This window comes from Labeo rohita, chromosome 10 (assembly GCF_022985175.1).
Source record: "Labeo rohita strain BAU-BD-2019 chromosome 10, IGBB_LRoh.1.0, whole genome shotgun sequence".
Lineage (NCBI taxonomy): Eukaryota > Metazoa > Chordata > Actinopteri > Cypriniformes > Cyprinidae > Labeo > Labeo rohita.
Genome location: NC_066878.1, coordinates 9,949,103 through 9,970,431, shown reverse-complemented (window position 1 = coordinate 9,970,431; position 21,329 = coordinate 9,949,103). Strand labels below are relative to the sequence as shown.

The following is a 21,329-nucleotide window of genomic DNA, read 5'->3' as shown; positions in this document are numbered from 1 at the left end:
TCTCTACTGCAATCTTGGCCCGTTCCTTGCATAAAAAAAAAACTTTCAGATCACTGATAATGGAGACTGGAGACTGAATAGGCCACTGAAGAACATTCTATGACTAATCCCTGAATCAAGCATCAGTAGATTTGGATGTATACCTCAGGGTGATTGTCCTGCAGGAAAGTCCACTGATGATCAGCTTCAGTCTTTGCACCAAAGGCATCAGAATTCTTGCCAAAATGGCCTGATACTTCAAAGAATCCATGATGTCCTTCATACGGTCATGTTTCCCACTTCCTGCTACAGTAAAACAACCCCATAACAGGACTGGACCACCAAAATGTTTTTGTGTTCTTCTGCTTATAAGATCAGCAGTATGCACCAGACATACTGCTGATCCACAGGCCCAGAAAGTTCCAGTTTGGTCCCATCACTCCATAAAACATTCCGGAACACCACAGGTCGATCCAAATTAATTTTAGCATGTTCAAGTCGGATTTTTTGTTCTTTTTTGGTCAAGAGTGGTATTCGGCAAGATGCCTCCACATGAAGGCCATACTTGTGTAGCGTTCATCTTATACATGGCATTGAAATGTTTTTCCTCCTTTTGTCGGGTCCTCTTACAAGTCTTTGGCTGTACATTGCAGGTTTTTCCTCAGTTGCTGTGGCATTTTATGATATTGTGCTTCTTTGTTCAACACCCTCAAAGGTTTTCTGGTACAACACACTTTAAACTAAGAAATAAGGTTGCCAGCTGTGTCTCTAGGAACTTTTAATGTCTCGGAAATCTTCATATAGCCTTAGACTTTATAAAGTAATAAAATTATTTCTTCTCTAGCTTTTATGAGAGCTCTGTTGACTTTGTCATATTAGCTACTCAACCTCAGCACCTGCATGGGCTATCTGTATGTATGTGTAATAGCCCAAGCTAATTTTAGAGTTTCTAAAGGTTTAATTGTGTTTTAAGACAATTTTGTTCCCCACTATATAAATAAGTGACTAAAAAACAGCAATGTTGAATAGGGATTGAATAATTATGAAATAGCTGTGCAATAAAAAAATCCTAGAACTCAAAAATATTGCATTTATATATTAACATGATCACTTTTAAAATACCAGAAATCTGTTATAGATGCAGTTTTGAAGTCCCGGATCTTTAGAAAAGCTTGTATTTGTAAAGTACTGCAATCTCTGGGGGGGTTGAATAGTTTCGATTGCAGCTGTAAGTCCAAAAAGTTCCAGTTTGATCACATCACTCTATAAAACATTCCTCCAGAACTCCACAGGTCTATCCAATTTAATTTTAGCATGTTTAAGTCTGCCTTTTTGTTCTTCTTGGTCTAGAATGGTATTCGGCAAGATGTCTCCACATGAAGGTCTTGTGTTCTTCTTATACACGGCATTGAAATATTTTTTTCTCGTCGGGTCCTCTTACAAGTCTTTGGCTGTACATTTCAGGTTTTTCTCAGTTGCTCTGATCAAACATTTTATGATATTGTTTTTTTTGTTCAACACCCTCAAAGGTTTTCTGGTACAGCACACTTTAAACTAAGAAATAAGGTTGCCAGCTGTGTCTCTAGGAACTCGGAAATCAAGTTTTTAAAGGCTTAATTGTGTTTTAAGACAATTTTGTTTCCTACCATAAAAATAAGTGACTTAAAACAGCAATGTTGAATAGAGGCTGAATAATTATGACATAGCTGTCATAATATTAACATTACATTATATATTGACACTTAATATGCCAGTAAACTGTTGTAGATTTTTATACATTTCTGAATCTTCAGAAAAGCTTATTTGCTGAGTTCTTTGTCTGTATATTTTGGTTCAAAAAGGTAGTGTAGGGTGGAAAAACTCCATCTCATTTTCTCCTCCAACTTCAAAATCATCCGACATCATTGTTTTACCTTTTTTGTAAAGTGTGTTTGACTATTTTTTGTTAATTTTTGTAAACACTGGGTCAGTACTTCATATACGTTACGTGTGACCTTTCCAACGTGATTACGTAATGCATTAAGTCAAGCTAGTGCAAGAAGAGCATTTGTGGTTAAAAAGTATACACATTTTTATTTATTTTAGAAAATGACCAATTGTTTCACTAGATAAGACTCGTATTACTTGGCTGGGATCTTTTAGAGTCCTTTGATGCTGCATTAAAACTGCAGTTTTGACCTTCAAACCATTGATCCCCTTTAAAATCCACTACATGGTGAAAAATCCTGGAATGTTTTCCTCAAAAACGTCTCTGTTACGTATGTAACCCTCGTTTCCTGAAGGACAAACATGACTTACTGAAAGGGAACTATATTTCTGGAATGAACTAATTCTTTAAATTGTAAAAATGCGACACACTTGCATGAGATGTCGAAAAAGCGTGCGCGTGTGTGAAGAGTTGTTTTTGTACACTGTTTCAGCTTATGAAATGCTGACTGCGAATAGTCAAAATGAAATTCTGTGTGAAATTGTGCATTCCTCCGAAATCTGTATCATCTTGTTCTCCTCGGTTTCTCTATTTCTCTCTTGTGCACACACACTAGCACATACACACATATGAATTATTGATCTAGTGGCCCTAGTTGGGCTGCTCAAGTAGGTTGTGTATCATTTCTGTTTTTATTTTTCTGTTTATCAAGGTTTCACATCAGAATAAAGCGAGTCTGTGAAATTTAGGCTATTCTCCACGTCATTTAGATTTATGTTGAGTGGTTAACTGCATGCAATGGAGAGATAAACACAACTCCGTCAAAGTAAAGCACAACACCTCCCCCAAAATGATCAGAGACAATGAGAAAAAAAGACTGGAAGAGTATGTGTGTTTCTGTGTGTGTTTGTGTTCATGTGAGGTAGGAGTTTGCAGGTAAACAGACAAAGGTTGACTCCCTCAGGCAATGCAGGAATGATTTTATCTCTGAATGCTGGAGAGAAGATCTCAACGAGCAAGGAAAGAAGGTCAAAACTACAGCTGAAAATTCAGTCCATAACTCAATTTCTGGGTCTCAGTTGTGTGTATGTGTGCTAAACATGAGAACTGGTTTGCCGTTGCCTCTGTATGTGAGAAACCGTGTTGTAGAGTAACTAAAAGAGCATTTTTCAGTTGTGTAAGGGTAGTTTAGCCGTTTTCAAAATACTGTTGCTTTTTTCAGTAAGTCGTTGAGTTGTGTGGTGGACTGAGTTAGGAAGTTACACTCCATACTGCTGTCTCTCTCTGAGAGCTAATGAACTGCATCAAAACAAACGTGGTCCGGATGCCGAACTCAGTGTTGTTTGGCCGGCAGCGACTGAGTGCACTGCAGATTAAAACTGAAGAGATGTTTTGCTGCAGAGATAAAGAGTACAACAAAGACTAGTGGAAACTATTCGGACACAGCCAGGCTTTTGACTCCAGTGAAACGTCTGGTCCTCACTGCAGGATATTCTGGCTCCTTTAAAAAAAAAAAAAAAAAAAGAGGCCAGCTGATCACTGAAATTAATTTTACTACAATAATATATTCGCTTAGGTAAATATTTGCTTTGTTAAAGGTTGTCCTGAAAACACTGTAAAATGCACAGTAAAATTTCAGTTAAAAAAATGTAATACATTTTAGTTCTTTAAAGTTATATTATATTATATTATATTATTTATATTTTATTATATTATGTTATGTTATTATAACGTGTATATACCACACCCCCAGTGACAGCGATTTGAATATATTCTGTTTTTTTTTTTTAAGTTATATTTTTGGCTTTTTTGTGCCTTTAATGGACAGAACAGTAGAGACATGACAGGAAAGTACTGGGCATAGTGAGGGGAACGGGATCGGCAAAGGACCTCGAGACGGGATTCGAACTCGGGTCGCCGCAAGCATAGCTGTGCTATAAAAATTTGAATGTATGTCGGCGCCAATAGCTTTGTGGTTAGTGTGCCAACATATATTCTAATTTTTATGAACCAATATCCATTCGTAAATCCCAATCGATGTTTTGGTCTATGCTGTTTTCAGTTGATGAATGAACTGTACATGGTGCGCCTCCCATCCAATAAATCGCAATAGGCTAAGCTTTGTGTTACTTTTGATATGAAACAAAATCTCAGATTTCCATTTCATTAGTACAATAAATACCGTTTTGGCACTTTTTAATGTAGATCGTTGTAGCTTAGCCTATTGCGATTTATTGGATAGGAGGCACTCTATGTAATGTTCATTCATCAACTGAAAACAGCATAGAACAAAACATCGATTGGGATTTACGAATAGATATTTGTTCATAAAAATTAAAATACATTAAAATTGCTGTCACTGTGGGGTGTGGCGTTGAATATAAAAAGTTACGCAATCTCATCTGTTCATCTGTTCTCTTCAAAATAAATGCATAAGCCTATCATTCTGTAGGTTTATATTTAAAAATGAAAGGTGAACAGAAATAAAAGCAATTAAATGTGTTATTAAAATATGAAAATTAAAATGACGGGTAATAATAGATTATGACGGAATTTACGACCCGTCCATCAAAATGACGGACAATGTTAAAGTCTAATGCAACCTCTAAGATATATATATATATATATATATATATATATATATATATATATATATATATATATATATATATATATATATATATATATATATATATATATATATATATATATATTAAATATTTATATATTAAATATTTATATATGTATGTGTGTGTATTTATATATAAAGGATGTCCTGAAAACACTAAAATACACTGTAAAATTTCCAATATTCCAATATTCCAGTATGATTTTGATTCCAATTATTTTTTATTATATTATATTATATTATATCACAATTTTTTTGAGCATTTACTCATCTGCAGTAAATCTCAAAAATGTTTACTGTCAGTTATTAAATAGACATTATTAAATTATATTATATCACAAAGATTTTTTTGAGCACTTGCTCATCTGCAGTAAATTTAAAAAATATATTTTATTTTATTTTATCATATTATATTTAGTGCTGTCAAATCGATTAATCACACAAAATCGCGTCCAGAATAAGTTTGTTTACATAATATATTTGTGTGTACATAAACATAAATTTATATTTATGTATAATATAAATCATATATAAATAAATAAATGTAATATAAATAAACTTAAATATATATACATGAAAATATTTCACATATATATTTTATATATATTTGTACATGTGTTTTTATACATACATACACAGTACATACACACATAATAGGTACACACATTTATTTTTGATGCAATTAATCGCTATTAATCGATTTGACAGCACTAATTATATTCTATAACAATAACTTGATATAATATAATATAATATAATACAATATAAAATATAATATAATTTAATATAATATAATATAACATTTTAAAGATGTATTGCAGATGAACAAATGTTCAAAAAATTTCAGATGAAAACACATACATCAAACAGGTTTTTCCACAATATTATTAAATATATATAAAAATATTATTGTGAAATATTATTACAATTTTAAATAACTTTTCTTTCAATGTTAAAAAAAAATCTATTTTAATATATTTTAAAATGCAATTTATTCCTGTGATTGCAGTGTCAGTGTCACATGATCCTTCAGAAATCATTCTAATATGCTTATTTGCTGCTCAAGAAACTTTTTTTTTCAATGTTGAAAACAGTACTACAGTTGTTTTTTGTGTAATATGTATTAGATGGTAGGTGAATAGACTGTGAGAGGTCCAAATGTGTGCAGCCTGAGGCTGCGAGCATCCAAGAACCAGAGATTGATGTTGGACATGATGCTTTCTGCTCAGCATTATTTGTATGACAGTGTAGCCCTGGGTAAAGGTGGAGGATACAAGAAAATACGATGTACATGCTTGTCTGAAGGAAGTATATCTACAGAGACACCTGTCTTTACTTTCAAATTAATGCCTGACAGCACGCGCGTCTGTTTGACAGATGTTCATAGTCAGAGAACAACAAATGTTTATGTCTAGAGAAGCTCAAATATTAGCACACAACTCTGCATGCGCTGACTGTCAATGAGTATTACATTCACATTCGTACACTGAATCGCCCCTTCGTGCATTAGCTTTCACGGCGTCGATATCAGGACGCAGCGTGCAGATGCACACCAAGCCCATGTAGATCATCAAGAACTGCTGCACACTGAGCTAAAATAGTGTTCTCAGTCAGCAGTATCAGCAGCATCAGAGAGCCACCTGTCTGAAAAAATGCCCTGTGCTGTTTCCTGTGCTGTCATTTATTGTGTGGAATGTACACACAGGTATTATTGCTCACATAAATCTGTCAGTACTAAATCAGTGCTGTTGAAGCCTCGGGGCATAAAGACCGCCTCTGCATTAGAAAACCACCTGTGTAGCTCCAGACGAAATCAATACTTACTTTAATGTTCAGATGACCAGGGAGAGTGGACCAGTGTTCACGTGCTGCTATGTGTTAAAGTAGTTTGTTTATTTATTTATTTATTTGATAGATGCTGTTCTTTTGAACTTTCTATTCATTCTAAAAAAAAAAAAAAATGTTTCCACAAAAATCTTAAGCAGCATGAATGTTTTAACAAGTTTTAAAATTGATAATAATAATAAATGTTTTTGAGCAGCAAATCAGCATATTAGAATGATTTCTGAAGGATCATGTGACACAGAAGACTGGAGTAATGATGCTGAAAATTCAGCTGTGCCATCACAAGCATAATATTACACTGTATTACTATTGTTACTGTTTTTTTTGACCAAATAAATAGAGAGAACATAAGAGATTTCTTTCAAATACTTTTGAAAGTGTGTGTGTGTGTGTGTGTTTTATATATACGTAAAATAATAAATCAGTATTTCTCTAGATAAAAAATGAGTGGTTTTTAATAATTATAAAGGCGTTTAATGCAAAAACAAAAATATTTTAAGAGAGAATCAATAACCCCCCAAAAAATAGAAATACACAACACTTTTTATGCTTATTAACTATGGCAAAATAGTCCAGTTATATTGATTTATTTTATTATTTTATTATTATTATGGTTTATCTATTTTGGTATCTATTTTAATATAATAGAAATGAATGACTTCTAATAATAATAGCTATTTAATGTTTTCAGTTTTCACTTTAACTTTAGTTTTAGTGCTTTTGTCACTTTTATTTCTGTTTGTATTTAGTGTGGAAGCCTGTTTCTGCCACTCAATAAAAAATGCAATACAAACTCGCCATTTTTCCTTGCAATTTAGACTTTTTTTTGTAATTCTGAGGTTATATCTTAAAATTCATTAAAAATTGCAAGTTTTTTTTTGCAAGTTACGATAGTCCAATTTTGAAGAAAAAAATCTATTTTCTTAGAATTGCTAGTTTATGTCTCACAATTCTTACTTTATAACTGCATTTGCATGTTATAAAGTCAGAATTGCAAGATATGGACTCACAGTTCTGAGAATTGCAAGTTTATATCTCACAATTCTGACTTTATTACATGCAATTGCAACTTTATATCACACAATTCTGACTTTGTAACTCGCAATTTCAAGTTTATTTCTTACATTTCTGATTTTAAAGGGTCAGAATTGTAAGTTCATAGCAGTCCATGGTTTCCTTGTGATAGTTTCACTACAAATCCCACCGTTCAGCTTTGCTTAATATATAAGAATGACACAAAGAAAGATTTTACATGCCAAAAACACCTATTTGATGTCTCTTTTCACAATCCGTTCTTTAACAGCAATTTCTAATCTTATTTTCCCTTGAAGTGTAAAAATAGCTTCAGTTTTTGACAGTTGCACATGCAATTGCATGTTATAAAGTCACAATTCTGAGGAAAAAAAAGAATTGCAAATTTATATCTCACAATTCTGACTTTATAACTCACAATTTCAAGTTTATATCTAGCAATTCTCGCAAAAAGTCAAAATTGTTAGTTTATAGTTATCCGTGGTTTCCTTGTGTTGATTTCACTACAAATCCCACCGTTCAGTAATGTTTAATACGCAAGAATGTCACAAAGAAAATTCTACATGCCAAAAATACCTATTTGATGCAATTTTTTGGTCATATTTCCCCTTGAAGTGTAAAAATAGCTTGAGTTTTTGACATATGCACATGTAGTTACATGTTGTAAAGTCAGAATTGCAAGATATCAACTCACAATTTTGAGAAAAAAAGTAAAAATTGCAAGTTTATATCTCACAATTCTGACTTTATAACATGACATTGCAACTTTGTCACACAATTCTGACTTTATAACTCGCAATTTCGAGTTTATGTCTTACAATTCTAATTTTAAAAAGTCAGAATTGTAAGTTCATAGAAGTCCATGGTTTCCTTGTGTTGGTTTCACTACAAATCCCACTGTTCAGCTATGCTTAATATATAAGAATGACACAAAGAAAGATTCTACATGCCAAAAACACCTATTTGATGTCTCTTTTCACACTCAGTTCTTTGATAACAGCAATTTCTAATCTTATTTTCCCTTGAAGTGTAAAAATAGCTTTAGTTTTTGACAGTTGCACATGCATGTTACAAAGTCGCAATTCTGAGAAAAAAGTAAGAATTGCAAGTTTATAACTCACAATTCTGACTTTATAACATGAAACTGCATCTTTATATCACAATTCTGACTTTATAACTCGTAATTTCAAGTTTATATCTAGCAATTCTCACAAAAAGTCAAAATTGTTAGTTAGTAGTTATCCATGGTTTCCTTGTGTTAGTTTCACTACAAATCTCACTGTTCAGCTATGTTTAATATGCAGGAATGTCACAAAGAAAATTCTATATGCCAAAAATACCTATTTGATGTCATTTGTAATCTTATTTTCCCTTGAAGTGTAAAGATAGCTTCAGTTTTTGACAGTTGCACATGCAGTTACATGTTATAAAGTCAGAATTGCAAGATATAAATGCACAATTCTGAGAAAAAAAGTAAAAATTGCAACTTTATATCACACGATTCTGACTTTATAACTCGTAATTTCGAGTTTATATGTAGCAATTCTTGCAAAAATTCTAAATTGTTAGTTTATATGGTTTCCTTGTGTCGGTTGTACAAATCCCACCATTCAGCTATGTTTAATATGCAAGAAGGTTACAAAGAAAATTCAGTTTGATGTCTCTATTCAAAATCCGTTCTTGTTAACAGTAATTTCTAATCTTATTTTCCCTTGAAGTGTAAAAATAGCTTCAGTTTTTGACAGATACAACTAAATACTGCACAAATCTCCATGCTTCCCACCTCCTTTTCCTACTTAGTTTTCTAAAGGATGTTTCACAAAGCTGTCAAAACTGCATAAACCCATCCACGCTCCATGCTGCCGACAGACGCGCTAGCGAGTTCAAACATGAGTTTCCAGAATCGGAGAACACACAGACTTTTTTATCCGTCACCTGAAGCTTTAAAAAGCTCTGACAGACTCGTGCCTGAGAACAAACTCCTGGAAATAGACGCGACGTGCTGCGGTTTTGATTGGAACAGGACATCTCGGGTTGGATAGCCACAAATATTTGCCAATATAATGAATGTTTTGTGTGAGCGCAAGCTACTTTTTCGATAATTTGAATATGAATCTAACGGTGCTGATGATAATGTGTCCAACTAATCGAAACTGTTTGTTTGGACACCTGGATGTGAATTATCCCAGTGTGCCTATATCCATATGGACTTGATAATTTGCAGCTTTGTCTAATTGTATCTTCTTCGTAAAATTGAATCTTGTGCAAGTTTGCTCTCTGTGGTGCAGATGCCGTCATTCATCTGCTTTGCGCATGAATCATCCCTCATTAGCCCCGCTGAGTATGATAACGCTCGGATGATTCAGCACAGTTCATATATGCTGTGATAAGTCCTGAAATGGGCTTGCTTGAAGCTTCCGTCTGTGTATCAAAATATAATGCAGCATGAGATTTTACCCTGAGGGGCTTTAACCTTCAGCTTCTCCCTTCGTCTCATGTGGCTGTGAATATTTCAACGCACTTAATTCTTTTTTAATGCTTTCCCTCATTTTCAACAATGGAATCAGTTTAGAACATCTTTACCATGAACATTATCCTTTCAATTTTATTACAGTGTTTGTGCTGTATCTACGGACCAGAATGTATTAGAGACTTGGGCCAGTAAGAATTCCCCCTGCAACAACATGGCAACACTCAGCACTCAGGATGCCTTAGCAACCAAATAGCAGCACCCTTAAATCACTCACGGTACTTGGTATCTTTTTGTGGCCAAAAATGTGACAGATTCACTGTCTTAAAGGAGTAGTTTACCCAAAAAAAAAAATTCTGTCATTAATTACTCACCCTCATGTCGTTCCAAACCCGTAAGACCTTTTGAAGCATCAAAGACTGGCATGCAAGAGAAGAATTTGTTGAATAAAGTCACTGTGTTTTCTTTGCACGCAAAAAGTTTTATTATAGCGGTTGAACCACTGATGTCACATGGACTATTTTAATGATGTCCTTACTACCTTTCTGGGCCTTGAACATATCAGTTGTGTTGCTGTCAATGCAGATTTCATCAAAAATATCTTAATATGTGTTCTGAAGATGAATGAAGGTCTTATCTGTTTTGAACGACAGACAAAAATGACAGAATTTTCATTTTTGGGTGAACTATGCCTTTAATGTCAGTGTTTTAAATTGTCAAACACTAACATACAGAAATGGTCGGTATTTGCATGTTTCTGGATTTCTCTAATAATAGCGAGTAGTAAAAATGAGGAATTAGTATATTAAAATGAGCCAGAATCGAACACATCTCAGTGTTATTATTATTACTATTAGTAGTATTTAGTATTATTATACAACATACATGAAATCCCCTCGTATCAGATCTATACAGGTGGAGCTGGGGAAGGTGGAGGCTTTCTGAAGCACGCTGCGACTGCTACAGCAAGTACTAGCTGAGTATTTGAATGTTGAGCACCAAGCTCATTGGCTGATGATGTGAAAAGAAACCAATCAGTGCCATGCAGGGTTGCCAGGTTTTCAAAACAAAACCCGCACAATTGCTATTCAGAACTAGCCCAAAGGCGTTTTGAGGGTGGTCCCCCATTAAAAAATTGTGTTTTTTTTTTTTGGCTGTGCTCCCCTGGTAAAATGAGCATTCCAGGGGCTAAATATTATGTTATTGGAGTCACTGTTAAAGTAGCCCAATTCCGCAGGAAAACCACAGACTTGGCAACACTGGTGCCTTGTGAATAATAATGTGATTATATTAGAGTTTCAGTAGAACCAATCAGTCTGTGCCATTTAGAGTTTTATGACAGATTTTTTTTTTATATTTTCTGTTTTTATTTTAAATTTAGTTTTAATAATTTTTATGTACTTTTGTCATTTTAGGGCCCGAGCACCAGTGGTGCAAGGACTTTCTCAGTTTCTTCTTAAATGCAATTCATTTTGCATAATTTGAGGGCTTAAACATCCTTGAAAACTCATGAAACTTTACACACACACCAAAAGTGGTGAAAATTTACATCTGATGTGAGTTTCAGAAGTGGGTGTTGCTAAATGGCTCGATAGTGCCACCTATAAAATTTCAGTGAAGTGCTCCTCGAGCTTTGTTTCATATACATGTACGAAATTCAGTAGACACATGTAACACACCAACACCTACAAAAAAGTTCCTTGGTATGAAGTCCCAAACCCAGCAGGAAGTCTGTTATTTTTTTATTTTCTCGGCAAGTTTTGTGCCATTTTTGCCATTTTCAGGCGCTATATTTAAACAAACTCCTCCTAGAGACTTAATCAGATCAACACCAAATTTGGTCTGTGTAATCTAAAGCCTTTTGTGATGTAAAATTGTGAAGATCTTGAGTTTTTTGTTGAAGGGCATGTGTGTGGCGGACTAACAAACTTTGTTTCGCCATGGGAAAAGAACTTGTTGTAACTCAGCTGTACAACATCCGATATATCTAAAGGTCAGTATTCTGTTATAATCATAGCACCACCCACAGGCAACAGGAAATTACTTGTTTTTCACTAATTTAAACATGCAATATCCAATTTGCACCAAATTTCACATTTTTAGTAAGAATCCTGGGCTGAAGACATTTACGTATAATAATAGCACTACGTATAATCATAGTCCCCCTATATTTACCACTTTAAAAGCATAGTGCTTACCATTCGCTGTTTTCCTAAAGCCATGAGGTGGTGGTGAGCCCGGGTGCAAGGGCCCTTACAATGCTGCTTGCAGCTTCAGTTTTTATTTATAGTTGTGTTTAGTATGCCCATAGTGTGCACAAGTGCATATTGTAAAGTCAGATTTGGGAGATACAATGTCACAATTACAAGTTAACCAATTCGGTCAAGTTCAGAGGGGAAAAAAAGACAATTTTCTTACAATTGCGAGTTTATATCTCACAATTCTGATATAACTCCAACTGGGAGAGAAAAGGTCAGAATTTGCGAGGAAAAGTCAGAATTGTGAGATAAAATGGCGCAATTACCTATTTTTATTCACTGGCTGAAGCAAGCTTCCATAGCTTAGCAATAATTTTTATTTCAGTTATTTCATAGTTTTTTTACTTGCCAAGCAGTGCTGTCAAACAATTAATCGCGATTAATCACATCCAAAATGAAAGTTTTTGGTTGCATAATATATGTGAGAGTACTGTGTATATTTATTATGTATATATAAATACATACACATGCATGTATATATTTAAGAAAAATCTTATGGTTATATAGTAAAAATGTTATCAATTATATGAATATAAATATATACTGTATGTGTGTAGATTTATATAGACATAATAAATATACACACAGATATTATGTAAACAACAACTTTTATTTTGGATGCGATTAATCACGATTAATCATTTGACCGCACTATTACCAGTTCAACATTTCAAATTTTCATTAAAGTTTTTAATTTAATATTTATAATTTAACTTAGTTTCTTAGTTTTACTAGGCCACGGCTCCAAAATGAAAGTGTTTTGATCTGTTAGTTCTCAGAGGTACACAGAAACATCCACAAAATCTTAGTTCAGGGAAAATATTATTGGTATTTATACCTTGTATCCTCATGAAGATCCATTCATATTAAACCCTGCAATTTGTGACCTGATCTTCTGTTTGGAGACTGTTCTGAACAGAGAGGTTACAGGCGGGTTACAGGCATTTCTTTGTAAGTGGCTTCCTGTAGATAATGTGAGATGACAGCTGTTGAATCCTCTCCCAGGGACCTCTGCTCTTAGACGCCGCGGGTGAGAAAAACACAAACTTCTATACAAGGTGTCAGTTTGTTGTCATGGAAACCGGCGTCCACCGTTCAGCCAGCAAACTGAACAGTGGTGTTGAGATGGTGAAGCTGGTGGTTATGAAATAGAGCTGGTTTTAGCTGTCGTACAGCTTTTATTACTTGGTAGGAGGTTGATTTACTATTCAGTACATGATTTATTCAAGGGTTTTTGTCCACCGTTACAATTAAATGTAAATAATAAGGTGTTCTTGTGTGGCACAGAATAAAAGAGGAGGAAGGTTGATTTAGAGGGTTAGAATTTCAGGAACTGCAATCAACAATGTTCCCGTGGTTATGGAATATATATCTGGAAGTATCATTTAAATTAATAAGATCTTTGAATAATGAATAAATGAGTAAAACGTTTTTGCTCAAATACTTTTTAAATTGGTTTGACATTGCACTTGTGTAACTGCGAACATTAACTTTTGAACATTGTATTTAATTGGATTTTACAGGTTTTCACATCCTTCAACAGAAAATATATTAAAGTTTTGCTTAGTTATGATAAAGAAACAGTGTAAGATAACACTGTAGCATTAAACAAATAAACAAGAATTTAACATAAAAACAATGAATAAAAATAACAGGAAAAATATCATTAAAATAGCGATTAAGGATTGATTTAAAAACCAATTCTTTATTCATGGAAGTTTATTTTTATCTTTTCTCCTTATTTTCCCCCACAGCTCCGGTGTTTTATTTTGGCAATCAGGAGTATCACGTTGATGAGAGCGACGGCCACGTTGAAGTCCGTGTATGGAGGACAGGGACAGACCTTTCTAAAAAAGCTACTGTCACTGTGAGATCCCGCAAAACAGACCCTGTTTCTGCTGAAGGTGTGTAATATCGTTGGATTTTCCCAGTAATCCTTCTTTTTTTCACATCCTCAACCAGCATTTTGCATATTATATTATCAGTTTTTATTTAAATTTTAGTTTTTTTGTCATTTTTAGTCTTTTTTTTTGTGCTTTTGTCATTTTTTTATTTATATTTCTGTTAATTATGGAAGCCCATAGTCTGCGCAGGTGTGTGTTATTAAGTCAGAATTGTGCAATACAATAACGCAATTACAAGTCATAAAGACAATTTTCGTACAGTTGTGAATTTATATCTCACATTTCTGATTTAACTCACAACTATGAGAAAAAAATGTGAATTGCAAATTTGTACCATGCAGTTCTGAAAAAAAAGTCAAAATTGCGAGATATAAACTCATAATTGTGAGGAAAAAGTCAGAATTGTGAGATAAAAAGTCGCAATTACTTTTTTTTTATTTTTATTCATTGGCTGAAACAAGCTTCTATTTCATGTCTTTTTATTTTAATTTTCATTAAAGTTTTCATTTAATACTTATATTTTAGCTTTATTTCAATCATGAACATGATTTGTAATAGGCCATAGCTCCAAAATGAAAGTGTTTTGGAAACATATTAGAAAATATTGTTACTCATTTGATACAATATACAGAATTTTTAGCCAATCATAACAGAGGTCATTTATGTATAAATACCTTGTAGAGTTAATTTTAATTAATTGCCAGTGAAAGAAAATGTAAAATAACTTTTTTTGGTTGAGGAGGCTGACTTATTTTCGAAAATGCTATAAATTTCTAAAAAAAAATCTTTTCTTTTAAAATGTTGTACCTCCAGTTCACTTTTTCCTGCAAACAAACTAGAAAGGCCCTGGGTATTTCATTTGAGAGTTATCAGCTAGCGTTATTGAATATTATGCCTAAGTCCTTGAACAAGTGACGTGTGGCATCAAAAATGCAGTTTGGAGCTGAAATGCAAAAAAAATCTCTGTTCATCCGAGTCCTCTGTGCAGTCAACCCAAACTTAAGCTGTGGCTCTATACTGTACATTGATCCCTTAAAAAAAAAAAAAGCAGAAATAGCAGTCTCTCTGAGAGAGGATTAATCGAAAGTGAGGGTCCTGTGCCTCTGCCGTTAAATATCATCTGACCTCTCTGACCTTAGTCTTTTTCTGTGTTCATCTGCTAGCGGGGGTGGACTATGTGGGAATCAGCAGAAACTTGGAGTTTGCACCGGGTGTGAGCATGCAGACGGTCCGGGTCACCATCCTGGATGACCTAGGCCAGCCTGTTCTGGAAGGGACGGAGAGATTTGAGCTTATTCTCCGGATGCCGTCCAGTGGAATTCTGGGAAATCCAGTGAAAGCCACGATCTTTATCAATGACTCAATTTCAGACTGTGAGTATTTTTGAACATTTTTCTAACAAAATTGTGACTGTGACGCATACACATCGATTTACTATTTCACAAACTTGTCTGTTACCCACAGCATGAATGACCCAGTTATTACTAGTTTTTATCCTTTATGTGGAGGTAGACTGTTATCTTAGAACGTTTTGATTTGTTTGTTCTCTTTCTTCAGTGCCAAAAGTGCAGTTTAAACAGGCTGTGATGACTGCAGAGGAGAGTGAAGGTCACATCACTGCAGTGGTACTCCGCAGCGGAGACATCAGACACAAGTCCACTGTACGATGCTACACTCGGCAAGGATCTGCGCAGGTGGTGTCCGACTTTGATGAGAGACCCAACACTGACACATCCGTTGTAACTTTCTTGCCTGGTAAATAACTTTTCACGTAAGATGGGATGTGGAATGGAGGGAACTTAATGAATGAACAAACGAATTAAATGAAAGAATGAACATTGAACAAAAAAGTGAATGAACAATCAGAACAATTAACAAATGAATCACTGAATGAACAATGAACCAATGATGAACAGATTAATGAATGAATAAACAACAGTGAACAAATGAATAAATAAATGAACAAGTGAACGAAGGAATGCATGAATTAATGAATGACGGAACACTAATTATTGAACAAATGAAGTTAATGAATGAACATTGAACAAAAAAATTAATGAACAAAAGTAAAAATGAACAAATGAATTAATCAATGAATGAACAATAAACCAATGATGAACAAACAAACATTGAACGAATGAATGAATGAATGAATGAATGAATAAATAAATGAATGAATGCATGAGCAAATTAATGAATGAATGAACAGTGAACAAATTAATAAATTAACTAATAAATAAATAAATGAACAAAGGTGTGAACAAATGAAGTAATGAACAAACCAACCATAACCAGATTAATGAATTAATAAATGAACTAACAAATAAATAAATGAATGCATGAGCTAATTAATGAAAGAATTAATGAATGAACAAATTAAGTAACGAACAAACAAACCAACAATGAACAGATAAATGAATGAATGAATGAGAAAATGGTAAACAAATTAATAAATGAACAAGCAAATACATAAATGAATGCATGAATGAATAAATTAATCAATGAATGAACAATCAATCAACAATGAACAGGTTAATGAATGAATGAACAAATTAACAATGAACAGATTAATTAATGAATGAACGAACATATAATGAAGCAGTTAATAAATACACAATAAATAAGGAAGGAGCGCATGAATTAATAAACAAATTAATAAAGGAATGCATTAATTAATGAACAAGCTAATGAATGAACAAATTAATTAATAAAAGAATGAATCAATGAACAAATTAAGTAAAGAACAAACAAACCAACAATGAAAAGATTAATAAATGAATGAATGAATGAACGAACAAACAGTAAACAAATTAATAAATGAACAAGCAAATACATAAATGAATGTATGAATTAATTAATTAATTAATTAATCAATGAATGAACAATGAACGAACAATGAACCAACAATGATCAGATTAATGAATGAATGAATGAACAAATCAACAATGAACAGATTAATTGATTAATGAACAAACAATAAATGAACCAGTTAATAAATACACTAACAAATAATAAAGGTGTGCATGAATTAATGAACAAACTAATGAAATGAATGAATGAAGAATAAAATAATGAACAAACGGAACAATGAACAAATGGATTAATCAATAAATGAACAATTAACCAACAATGAACAGATTAATGAATAAATAAATGAACAAATAAACAGTGAACAAATTAATAAATAAACGAACGAATAAGTGAAGAATGAACATATGAATGAATGAACAAACAGTAAACAAGTAATAAACAAACCAATGATGAACGGATGGATGAATTAATGAATAAATGAACGAACAAACAAACAATGAACAAATTAATAAATTAACTAACAAATAAATAAATAAATGAAGGCATGAATGAATGAACAAATAATGAACAAATAAAGTAATGAACAAACAATTCAATGATGAACAGATTAATGAATGAACAAACAGTGAACAGATGAATGAACAAATAACCAAACAAATGCATGAACAAATAAAAAAAATGATTGGATGAATGAATGAATGAACAAACGAATGATTAACAAATGAAGTAATAAACAAACATATCAGCAATGAACAGATTAATGAATGAAGGAACAAGCAAATAATGAACCAATTAATAAATAAACTGACAAATTAATGAAAAAATGCATAAATTAATAAATGAACAAACAAAGCAATGATGGACAGATGAATGAATCGCGAATTAACCAACAATGGACAGATGAATTAATAAATGAATGAATGAATTAATTAATTAATTAACAAACGAATTGTCAACAAATGAATAAATGAACAATTACCAAATTAATAAATGAACAAACAAATGAATGAGCAAATAAATAGGTGTGTAAATTAAACCATTAAACCAAAAAATACACACTCCACCTACATTTAGTTCAAATTCAAGTAAAATATGCAATTTATGGCCCTCTTTGTAAGTTAGGATGTGGAATGGGGGAATACAACTGAATAAAAAAATGAACACAAAGGAACAAAGAAATGTACAAAGTAATAGTGAATGAAAAAACAAACAAATAAACAACTAAATGAAGTAATGGACATGCAAATTTATAAAAGAAGAAATGAATGACAGAAGAAACAAATAAACAAAAATTCTCCATTATTTGGCCAAATTCAAATAAAATATGCGAGTGATGGCACTTTTAAGCTGGAATGTGGAATGGAGGAAATGCAACTGAGTAAATGAACAATCAGTTGAAAAGATGAATGTACAAAGAAATGATAAATGAGCAAAATGAACATGAACATTCAAGTGACATAAGCCTTTGTCCAAAAAGGAGGTCATGCTTTAGTAAGCTGTTGTTTTTTAAACAGTAAAAAAAATGTTGAGGCATTTTCTTTGTTCAGACTTTGGTCTCCATGTTTTGGTCCCCAGGTGAGTCTGAAAAACCGTGCTTGCTGAAGCTGGTGGATGATTCGATTCATGAGGAGGAGGAGGAACTGAGGCTGGTTCTGGGGAGCGCGAAAAGTGACTCACCGTACGGAGCGTCCATAGGCAACCAGAATGAAACTCTCATCAAGATCAAGGACAGCACTGACAGTAAGAAAGAAACAAAAACATTTGAAAAACACTTTAGATGAATATTAAAATACCTGACATTTAGGTTCAGATTTCTAGAATTTGGGTCAAACTTCTGTAAACTGACTAAACAGATTCTCCTTTGACCAAAAATCTTTTAATGAACAAAACCCCTTCAATTCTCATCTGTCTTCTCATCTTCCTCTCCCAGAGCCCATCATCAAGTTTGCCGAAACAAAGTTCAGTGTAAGTGAGCCAAAAGAGTCAGGGCAGATGACATTGGTGAAGATCCCCATCCGAAGGACAGGAGACGTTTCAAAAGTGTCCCTGGTGAGGGTGCACACGAAAGACGGCTCTGCCGTATCTGGAGAAGACTACCATCCCATCTCCCTCGGTGAGGCTTCCGGAGGCCAGAACGGGTCATTTGCATTTTGAATATGCCGCATCTAATTATCCTTTGTAGATTGGCAGGTGGCTCTAAGATGCTTCCACATGCATGCATTTCCTGTCTACATCAGGTTATATAGAGTTCAGGATGCAAATGACAAATGCAATCAGGTGTGAAAGCATTTAGGAGACGAAATGTCAGGACGTGTTTATCTTTAATGGATGTAATCATATATTTTGTGTATGTCTTGTGTGTGTGTGTGCACGCAGATGTTGAGTTTAAAGCCGGTGAGATTGAGCATGTGGTGGAAGTGGAGATTTTGTTTGATGGTGTGAGAGAGATGAGAGAGGCCTTCACTGTCCATCTGAAACCAGATGAGAACATGGTTGCTGAAATCCAGGTGAGAAATGTTCCCTCCGGTACATACCTGAAGTTTAATACACAGTTTATGTAAACTGAAAAATCTATGTCCTCAGATGACTAAAGCCATAGTGTACATTGAGGAGACCAACAGTATGGCTGACGTCACGTTCCCTTCATTGCCTCATGTCGTGTCGCTGCTTCACTATGATGATATCAGAAGAACCAAACAAAATGGTCATCCACCCGCTGGATACCCTGTCGTTTGCGTCACGGTATGTTTTTGTCCTCAGAATGTTTTCCAACTTACTTGTGACCAGCATCATACATGTATTCATTTTAAATGCATTTTTCATGCTAATCCTGTGCTTGTTTTTATCAAGTTTTTAATAGGTCCTTGAAGTAGAAGTAAATGAAAAAGATTATAAGATTATAATGATTTTTCAAATCTTAAGCTATAAAATATATAGTTATATAGGCTTCACAGTGACAGTGCTTTTCTTAAACCATCAGGACTTAAGAAAGAGCACAAGAAACGCAAACAGTGTTTAATTTTTCAAATCCTCTGTTGTTTTCTGTGATAAATGATTAAACAGAAGTCTGTTGTGAGCAGAAGTTTGTGCTTTGGTACTCTGCTATGTGTACCATGGTATTCAATGACTGCCATATTATATTATATTATATGTGTCTTTTAGTAGCATGGGTATATTTGTAGCAATTGTATGGGTCAAAATGATTGATTTTTCTTTTTTGCCAAAAAGCATTAGGATATTAGGTAAAGATCATGTTCCATTAAGATATTTTGTACATTTCCTACGGTAAATATATCAAAACGTATGTTTTGATTGGTGATATGCATTGCTAAGAACTTCATTTGGACAACTTTAAAGGTAATTTTCTCCATTTTTTTTTTTTCTCAGATTCCAGATTTTCAAATAATTGTATCTTGGACTAATGTTGTCTTATCCTAACAAACCATACCCTACATCAATGGAAAGCTTATTTATTCAGCTTTCAGATGATATAAATCTTAATATCTCAAAAAATCAACCCTTATGACATGCATACAAGTTTAGGTTTCATTTTGGTTTCATTTTCTAAATTAGGGCTGTCAGTTTAACGTGTTTAATAAGTTATGAAAAAATAATGTGATTTTAATATATGAACACAGTTAAACGCAGCTGGCTCCGCCCCCAGACCTGCACATGATCTTATATTTCATATAGCTGACTGTTGACAAATATGATGCAGGGTAACAACTCCATTAATGCCGTTATGCCCTAAAATTAAAGATGTTGGTCCAAAAAAAATGCCCTGTATGTGTTTTGTCTCATATTTATATATATCACAATATCACACGATATCATGACACGAGTGCTGATTTTGTCCCAATTTATCACAAGCTTAAATATGATTTAATGCAACAGTTCAGTAAATATTAAGTTGATATCCTGTTATATTCTAAACACAATATTATGTGTTTTTGCTCAATTTTGCAGAGAGCATATTACCTTTGAAGCCGCAGCAGAATTGTTGCGTGTCTCCGACCAACACAGCAGTGTTTAGTTTCTGAATGAATCTGTGTTTTGAATGAATCGTGTGAATCAATGATTCAGTGGCCCATTCATAAACAGAGCCATTTACTTCATTCCTGAATGAATCAGCCATTTGAATGAATCGAATGGATGAATGAATGACTCATAAAGACATTTACCGCCATCTGCTGTGAGTGTCATTTCATAAAAAATACTACTAATAAAAATAAAATTATAATAAAAAAAAAAAACGGATTGTTCACTCACAAAAAAAAAATCTTTTGTGGGTATTTTCTCAGTCAATTTTATTTTGCGATTAATTAGATTAATTAATCGAAACATCATGTAATTAAATTAAACATTTTAATCGACTGACAGCCCTAGTTTAAATACATTTAGTATAAATGCACACTATAGCTTAATCACGTAAAATACTGTAATTATATTCCATTACTCCTTTAATACTTTTAAT

At 33.4% G+C, this 21,329-nt stretch overlaps 1 protein-coding gene across 1 annotated transcript in view; it reads left to right on the top strand.

The window, feature by feature from the left end:
- frem2a (FRAS1 related extracellular matrix 2a) overlaps positions 1 to 21,329 on the top strand; it is an 84,033-nt gene that overhangs the window by 47,756 nt on the left and 14,948 nt on the right. Inside the window, exons 7-13 of the mRNA XM_051121722.1 lie at positions 13,895 to 14,044; positions 15,208 to 15,417; positions 15,602 to 15,799; positions 18,431 to 18,595; positions 18,786 to 18,968; positions 19,232 to 19,362; positions 19,439 to 19,597. Of these exons, the coding sequence (XP_050977679.1) occupies positions 13,895 to 14,044; positions 15,208 to 15,417; positions 15,602 to 15,799; positions 18,431 to 18,595; positions 18,786 to 18,968; positions 19,232 to 19,362; positions 19,439 to 19,597 (1,196 nt within the window). The remainder of the gene's footprint in view (positions 1 to 13,894; positions 14,045 to 15,207; positions 15,418 to 15,601; positions 15,800 to 18,430; positions 18,596 to 18,785; positions 18,969 to 19,231; positions 19,363 to 19,438; positions 19,598 to 21,329) is intronic.